The sequence below is a fragment of the Xyrauchen texanus genome, chromosome 27 (genome assembly GCF_025860055.1).
Source record: "Xyrauchen texanus isolate HMW12.3.18 chromosome 27, RBS_HiC_50CHRs, whole genome shotgun sequence".
Lineage (NCBI taxonomy): Eukaryota > Metazoa > Chordata > Actinopteri > Cypriniformes > Catostomidae > Xyrauchen > Xyrauchen texanus.
This window is the reverse complement of record NC_068302.1, coordinates 14,470,901-14,479,284: the sequence shown is the minus strand read 5'-3', so window position 1 is coordinate 14,479,284 and position 8,384 is coordinate 14,470,901. Positions and strand designations below refer to the sequence as shown.

Here is an 8,384-nt window from a genome sequence, read left to right as displayed (position 1 = left end):
ACGTAAGTGTAGGCACATCTTGCAACACCAGCTCAATTTCACTCGCCGTTGTATTCTGCAATTCATAACCCAATGCAACTACACACTGTATTCTCAATGTTGCCGCTACTGGTGCTACAGCGAGATTATCGTGAACAGTCTGTTTCTACGGTGAGTTTCCTCTTTCAACTCAACTACTGTCATGGCAGAGCAACAGTTTGAAGAAAATATTGCTGAGCAAGTAAGTAAGTCAATATATTTATAGCAACTTTCCTGAATAGTGACACATCCAGTTAAATGGCTCAGACGTTTTAAGGTAACTCTATCGCTCCCTTGAGAATTTAGGTTTGTTCTCATCACAGAAATGCTAGAATGCATGTTAGGCATGTTCAACTGGACTGCACATTGAGGTAGCCAAGCGCTCCAATCTGCGTCCACGTACTTGCATAGAATATGTTTCGCCTTCCCTTGCCAAACTACATGTTGAAATCTGCTGTATTTCTTACAGAAACGTTTTCTAAATAAAGTGTAAAGTGACTAGTTGACTTGAGGCTGACAGTGTCAACAACATTTGTTATAGTTGCCTAGTGCAAGTCCTAGTTCATGCTACTCTTTTCAATACAATGAAAGTGAATGGTGACCAGGGGCTTTCAAGCTCCAACAAATGACAAAAACACACCACAACGGCCCTCATTACAACTTTTTCACTATATTCCAAGTCTTTTGAAGTCATGTGATTGCTTTGTGTTAAGAAAACAGACAAATATTTAAAGGTGCAATATGTAACATTTTTCATGACATATTCACCTTTTTTTGCCAATGTGTGAACGTCTTTTAATGCAACTTAAAAAACTAGCCCTTCCCAGAATTCCTAGGTTGCCAGTTAAAGCCTGTAGACTGTTTTCATGCGAAGGGAGTGGGTCTTTTTTGCCAGGAAAATCTAAAGGTTGTGACGTTTATGCTCTCCCGAGAGCCTTGCCTCAGACTATAATAGCTTGTCTTCCACTATTCAACGGTGTCAACAGACAGTATGCAACAGTAGGTAATGTTATTTTAGAGATTAAATCCAGCAAACGTCCAGCTCCCAGCACAAAAAAAAAAAAAACATTTATCTACTGAATCCCATCTGGCTAAGCGGGAACATGATCATGATCGAGCGAAAACTAGAGTGAACATCAGCAGGGCATTTGATACCTGGAGGGACCTTTTGGGGGATCAAAATCGACCCTGAATTGCCATTTTTCTTATTGGACAGGTAAGATTACATAACTGCAAAGCATGTGAAATTTTGAGCCATAAGGATTGATCTGTGTCATTTTAGCTAACTTGATCTTGCCTGCTAACGCTGACAAATTGCAAGCTACCTTGCTTCATAACTTTCAAATAATTTAAGCAATCTTCTCTTTACACTAAAATTCAGGTTAATGTTAATCTGTAATATTCAACAAGGTAATCTACAATAACACATGAAATTAATGCTAGACAATGTTCAAGATAATGCAAAAAGCTCCATTCATTAGTGTACCGTAACTTGAAAATATAAACAATCTATTATTATAAAACAATAGTGCATCAATATATCAAAATGTCAGATGTGACAGTTCAATAATAAATTGTGTCAACATATTTATTATGTACAGTTTATTTTATAAACAGCTACTGTCATCATCCACCCAATTTAGCTAACAGCTATTGATAAAGCTGGCTAGTTATCTAACGCAGACATAGGCTATCGTATAAATGCAGTCAATGTATCATGCAAAGAAAAGTGATTACATCAAACTAAAGTCTTGCATAGTCAGACCTATATCCACACTTTGTTTTAGCACTGTGCCAGCACCGGAGAGTCAAATATAATATACAGGCTCAAAGTTTGTAGTGAAACAATCATAACAGTAATTTTATTTATGCTACATCATCTGTCAGCATGATGCTGGTGATTCACGTTCAGTCTCTTTGTACGTCACGTCATTGTTTGCTTGCTCGCATTCCTATGGAGTAATGACAGAATTTTCCTTTTGGGGTGAACTCTTTAATAAACAGATTGCATTAAAAAGTATTAATCCAAGTCTTTACATCTGTCCAGTTAACTGGTTAAGAAGCAAAAGAAGATACATAAACAAAATGAAACAGGGAAAATGCAGAGAAAGAAAAACAAATAAACAGAGAGAGTCTTGCACTACTGCATGCTTTGTGAATGTGTCCTCAGATTACAGATTGCTGTTAAAGATTATCCAGTCCCTCAGGCTGTTTAATTCCAAACATAATCCTACATTCAGAGAGCTCACTGTTGTTCTACCACATGGCCTATTTCTTCACTGCACATCAGTTCATTCACAAGTACATCTGCCTAAGCTGTGCTTCTGTGTGTGCATGCATGCATGGAGAAAATGTTGGCTAGACTGTTTTGAACACAGAGTCCTGTGGACAACTACAATAAGGAGCATGCGTCATTCAAATGCACATCAGAGAACAACCTGATTTTTAATGTTAGCTACTGTTGTTTTGTTCTAAACATGTCAACTGTCCACCAACAGTAATCACATTCATGTCTCAACCGAAAACATATGTTTACATATGCATTCTCTGAATGAGCAGCACTGCATTTTACTGACTGCTGTGCATTACATGATTTCAGTGGATGACTTTCACTTATGATTCATTGTAAGCTAATGCGTTTTATAAAAAAAATACTTATTTATATATATTTTTTCTTAAATTATTTGTATGTAATGTCAGATCACATTGAATTATCATTGTGTGTGATTTCGTATTTTGTCTTGTTTTTCTTGTTTTCTTTTCTAGTCTCTTCTAGTCCAAGCCTATTTCACAACGTGACTCTGTTGCATCACTCTCTGAAACTGTGCACCTGGGTGGAAAGTTGCAGCATAGTATATTTTACCCACACACACAAAAAGACACGATAGGGTCACCCATGAAAAATACATCATATTACGCCTGGACCCCTTAATGTTCCTATTCTAACGCACTGCGTCATTGTGAGCTTACCGAAAGCCCGCAAGATAGACACACGGGTGTCATATAGCCCGTATATGTTAACGTATGTGTCTGTGTTGCAGTTTTACACCTTAATAAATGTCACAACGTCAAAAAAAAAACAAAAAAAAAACCACGAGTAACCCGGAACTGAGGGGAGAGCGCGCCAAGACCCATATTTGGAATGTCGGTGTAAGTCAGCGGACCAAATAAGGCGCTTCCGCGCGTGACGTTTGCTCCTTATGTGGAAAATGAAGGCGTGGCTGTGGCGGAGGAGATGCGATACATATACTGTTTCCTACACCGCCTGTCCTGTAGAATAACATCAGCTTTACAATAAAGTAGTTTAAATCTAAGATTTGACGAAATATAGACGAAGTCTATATGAAATTTAAAATTATTCCATGCTCATTGTAAAGTAATAAGACTGATCTCAAAGGACACAATAATATTGTTTTGTGTCATTTTTTCAAAACAAATTTAGTTAATTTCTAGTGGGTGAAACAATATAATAAACTTTGTTATATACGGAACACGCTGTTGTTGATGCTGTAAAAAACGTACATTTCCACACACGGCTGTTGTTTGTCTGGAGAGGTCATCATGGGTATTGGCGAGCCTCTTGGGATCTCAGGTAGCGAGTTAGTTCATATTTTGCAGACTCCTCCTGAGCTCTTCACGTCTGCTGGATGCATCGTGTTGGACTGTCGGCCATTCCTCGCCTTCTCCCGCGCGCACATCATCCAGTCCCGCAACGTCAACTGGAACTCAATGCTGAGGCGCAGATCCAAGAGCTCAGTGATGTCTCTGGAGTGGCTGGTGGCCGATAAGTCGCTCCTCGCGCAGCTGCGGAACGCAGAGTTCTCTCCGGTGGTTGTCCTGGATGAAAACAGTCGGTCCGTCAGAGATCTGAAGAGTGAGAGTCTGGCCAGTCTCCTGATCAGTGCGCTGCAGTTAGAGGTCCAGTCTGCCTCCACTCAGATCTGCTTCTTACAAGGTAAAGTTCAGTTAACTCGACATTAGGTCGTGTTTACAGACACAAACTTTTGCTAATATGTTTCCCAAATAATAAGCAAAAAACACGACATTTTGTAGCAAAGCATGTGAGTAGCCTACTTATTGTTATTCAGAATTGCAGGACTTGATATCACTTAATGTGCCAATTATACTTTGACAGGAACATTCAGTTGCACACTTCTCTATTTTATATTTGTATACAATAAACATATATATAAATTGCCCGAAAATAGTTGCCTATTACAGATTTATTAATATATAGGTAACACTTTACAGTAAGGCTCCTTTAAGATTAATAAACGCGGTAAAACATATATCGTTCATTGTTAGTTCATGATACCTAATGCATTAAATAATAACAAATTGAGCCTTGTAAAGTGTTATTGAGATATATATATATTGAGACTGCTTTGTGTCTATTTGTTTTAACCCTTAAAATGAAATGTATAATTTACAGAATTAACTATATATATTTTCTTTGTCCATTTCTAGGTGGATTTGATGGATTTTTCGCACTTTATCCTGAACTCTGTTTTAACACTCCTGTTATGTGCTCAAATCACGTGGCTTTCAGTGATCCAGAGCCCGTCATGTCAGGGAGAAAGACTCCTCTCTATGATCAGGTTGGCTGAAATCAATCTCAAAATCATAATTAATTGGCTACATTAGCACTGTTACTTGATAAATTCTCTAAAATTTACAAATTGCATAGTAATGTGGTAATAAAGTTTTCAAATTAATCATATGTGCGTCTCAATATCTCTTGAGTATACTCATTGTTTTTTATGTTTTTTGATTGACAGGGTGGTCCAGTGGAGATCCTCCCCTTCCTCTTTCTCGGCAGTGCACATCACTCGTCCCGACGGGAGACTCTGGCGCGATGTGGGATCACGGCTGTTCTCAACGTTTCCTCCTCCTGTCCAAACATGTTCGAGGAGGAACTTCAGTACAAGACTCTAAAGGTGGAAGACAGTCTGGCTGCAGACATACGTGTGCTATTTCCAGAGGCAATCCGCTTTATCGGTAAGTCCAACTCTTTTAGTTTGGAGAATTCCTAACCTTGTTGGCAATTTGAGTGCAACTTGAAAAATTATTATTGACCTGAAAGCTAACTATCACCTCCCATTGCATCTGCAGATTCAGTTAAGGAGAGTGGTGGGCGGGTGTTGGTCCACTGTCAAGCAGGAATCTCCCGGTCAGCCACCATCTGCCTTGCATATCTGATACACACTCGGCATGTCCGCCTAGAGGAGGCCTTTGACTTTGTAAAACGGCGTAGACAAGTCATCTCACCCAACCTGGCTTTCATGGGGCAACTGTTGCAGTTTGAGACAGACGTTTTGTGTCCCTATTCTGCACTAGACAGAGAGAACAGTGGCACTGCCTTTTAGTATCTGTGTACAGATGGCAGAAATATTGAACTGTACCTCATTAACCTGTGAAAAGGCATTACAGACCTGAGACTATGGCTGTGCTGTACAGCTTTGTTATTAGAGGATCTGACAGATCTGTGAAGGCACTTTGGTTAGACCACATAGTTCCAGTCCTATGGGTAAATGTATTTAAACATGAGACTCTTGTTGTAGATGGCATCAGCTGAATACCTGTACTTGAACGTTTACAGCAATACACAACCAATATATAGCTCAATGCCTCTGTGTTTCCAAACAACAATGGTATAACTGACACATTCAACAAGAACACTGCTACACCCAATAGCCCTCATGGAAAATATAGTTGTTACTTGTCATTGTGACATTATGTAAACCTTGACTCAATTTAATTTGAACTCATGACACCAACTCAACATTATCATATGAGACAGAGCTTCTCTGTTGGCAGTTCAAAAATGAGGGATAAGATACATAAGCACTTAGTACTTTATGGTGTAGCTTTCAACAATATGTTGATGTGTTTTGGAAGGATGTCTGCAGATCACCATACCCTGCAAATATATTGCATCAGTCAATGTTCCATTTGACTAAAACGAGTGACGCTTTGACCATATTTGGGTGTGATGTGTGGTTAGTATTCTATGCTGTAAATGTCAAGTTTTTCCATTAAGTTATTGTTGGATACTTAGTCTCAAAGAGAGTTTTAAAGGGCAAAGACTTGACAAACTGTGATCTTTGGTCATTTTAAAAGTTACAATTTTGTTGCGATATATATTAGGCACTAAAGCAATATTCTAATAAATGTATTTTATTTTTATAAAGTATTATTTAGTTTTATGTTTTTTTGTGAATATTTATTTATCTGTTTTCATTCAAAGCAATGCACTTTACATGTAGATGTGTAAGATATTGATGAGACCTTTTGTAAGCTACTTTGTTCACTTATTTCAAAATGTAAATAAAGCAAATAATTTAATGCAGAACTAAATGTGGTTGTCGTTATCTTTCTAAATATTAGTCATAATGCCACAAAATGATTTCCCACAAAATGATTTCCTCAAAGCTATGTAGACTTTTGGATATTGGTAATAAAATATTTTTTAAGCTGCATATGCATATTGAACATTTTTAATAAAGAAATTGATTAATTTAATGCACACCTAAATGTAGTTCTCTTTTTATATTTTTATTCAAGTAAAAGTAATATGCTCCAACTCGCTCAATGTTTGGTAATCAAACAAGTTCCCCACTTTAAAGGACTATTCCAAGTTCAATAAAAGTTAAGCTCAATCGACAGCGTTTGTGGCATATAGTTGATTTCCACAACAAAATTATTTTGTCTTGTTCCTCCATTAAAGCACAAATCTGGTTTACAGTAAGGCACTTAGAATGGAAGTGAATGGGGCCAATTTTTGGAGGGTTTAATGGCAGAAATGAGAAGCTTGCTATTTTATAAAAGCGCTTACATTCAGTATTCTGTTAAAACTTGTGATTTATTTGAGCTGTAAAGTTGTATAAAATCATAATTTTTTTTTTGTCATTTTAGAGTTTGTTGACATTACATCATCATGGAAAGTTTTAAAATTGGATATAATTAACACGGACAAGGTTAGTAAGCGAAAACCACGATAACACATATATTGTTTGTGTCTTGTTTCTATACTTTTGAAACTTGAGTTTTTTAACATTTACAGATTAGCCCCCATTCACTTCTAATGTGTGCTTCCCTACAACCAGATTTTGCTTCTTTTTTTTAAAAAAAGGAGGGAAGAGTCTAAATTAATTTTGTGGTAATCAGTATTATGCCAAAAATGCTGTCGATTGAGCTTAACTTGTATTGAACACGGAATATTCCTTAAAAGAATGGTTAGCCTTGCTCCAGGATACAGGCAAATTATAGTTTTTACAACAGCGCCATCTACTGGGCATGGGACAGAACAACAGTAACTTTTCTCAGAGTGATAAGGTATTGACGGTACCTGTCTAGCATTAATAAAGGAGGCCACACAGTGGCAGTGTAAGAATATGAAAACACAATCTGTGGAGTTATGTGGGGCCAACTGTCTGCAGATCATAGTCAAAAGACCAATGATCTTATAAGGGAATTCAAGCCGTGCTACAGAGGGTCATTGCTGGCTACAGTCATCAGTTTCTACAACTCTTCCATTGTTTGCATGGACACAGGATACATTGACTTGTACACTTTACAAAACAACACATAAGATGGAAAAAAGGATCTGAGGCCATTCTCCCTTTTCCATTTCCTCACTTTTAAACTCACCTGGAACAACTCAACAACTCAATGTATGTAGATAGCATGAGCTGACTTCAAGGGTGTCGATTTGGCTTGAACACTGGGGGGTTCCAGCATGAAGCATTTACTTGTTTCCATAAATCATGGTATAAATATTGCTAATTTTGTTTACAAACATTATAACTTATTTGCTTACTATGACAGTTTTAGCTGATTTAAAATTGAAACTTTAATTGGATCCAACCCTGACTGTTTCAATGCAGCTGAGGGTCTCTCTATATTTCTGAATTACATTTTACCCAGACTACTGTATATTCAGGCTGCTAGAGCTCTTACCCAGTGACCGAAATCATTAACTGTGCCTCATTTACACACGTTTAATTTGACACCAGCATTCTGCAGATGGAAATAGTTCCTCTCTCTTTCTGCTTTGAATACCTACAGTAAACATATCATTTAAATAATGCTTACGGTGGACTATGGGGAATATTTGCAGTCCCGTCAGACCAAATACACTTTGCAAGTTAATTGATTTGGAAAATCTGCACGTCGTCCAGGGTTAATTCTATTTGCATGTTTTCAATGTCATCAGCTTGCTCATAACAGCAAGAACATGATCTGTCATCACAGTGGGTCTGTTTTTGTGGTTTGGGATTAGACGTTCCTTCTAATAACTCTTTTAAATGCTGCTCTGCATGCAGCTGCATGACAATACTCTCATTCCTTCTGTCTCTTCATCACAC

At 37.6% G+C, this 8,384-nt stretch overlaps 1 protein-coding gene across 1 annotated transcript; it reads left to right on the top strand.

Annotated features, from left to right (window-relative positions):
- Positions 1-3,139: 3,139 nt before the first annotated feature.
- LOC127621050 (dual specificity protein phosphatase 2-like) lies at positions 3,140-6,364 on the top strand. Its single transcript, XM_052094476.1, has 4 exons — positions 3,140-3,973; positions 4,486-4,616; positions 4,797-5,016; positions 5,131-6,364. The coding sequence occupies exons 1-4, from the start codon at positions 3,580-3,582 to the stop codon at positions 5,382-5,384; spliced, it is 999 nt and encodes a 332-aa protein (XP_051950436.1). The 5' UTR covers positions 3,140-3,579; the 3' UTR covers positions 5,385-6,364.
- The last annotated feature ends 2,020 nt before the right edge of the window (positions 6,365-8,384 follow it).

Bases quoted from the DNA above. Each gene is read 5' to 3' on its own strand.
- LOC127621050 (XM_052094476.1), top strand. From the start codon at position 3,580: ATGGGTATTGGCGAGCCTCTTGGGATCTCAGGTAGCGAGTTAGTTCAT. The intron at 3,974-4,485 runs GTAAAGTTCAGT...GTCCATTTCTAG, and splicing joins TCAGATCTGCTTCTTACAAG to GTGGATTTGATGGATTTTTC. The intron at 5,017-5,130 runs GTAAGTCCAACT...TTGCATCTGCAG, and splicing joins AGAGGCAATCCGCTTTATCG to ATTCAGTTAAGGAGAGTGGT.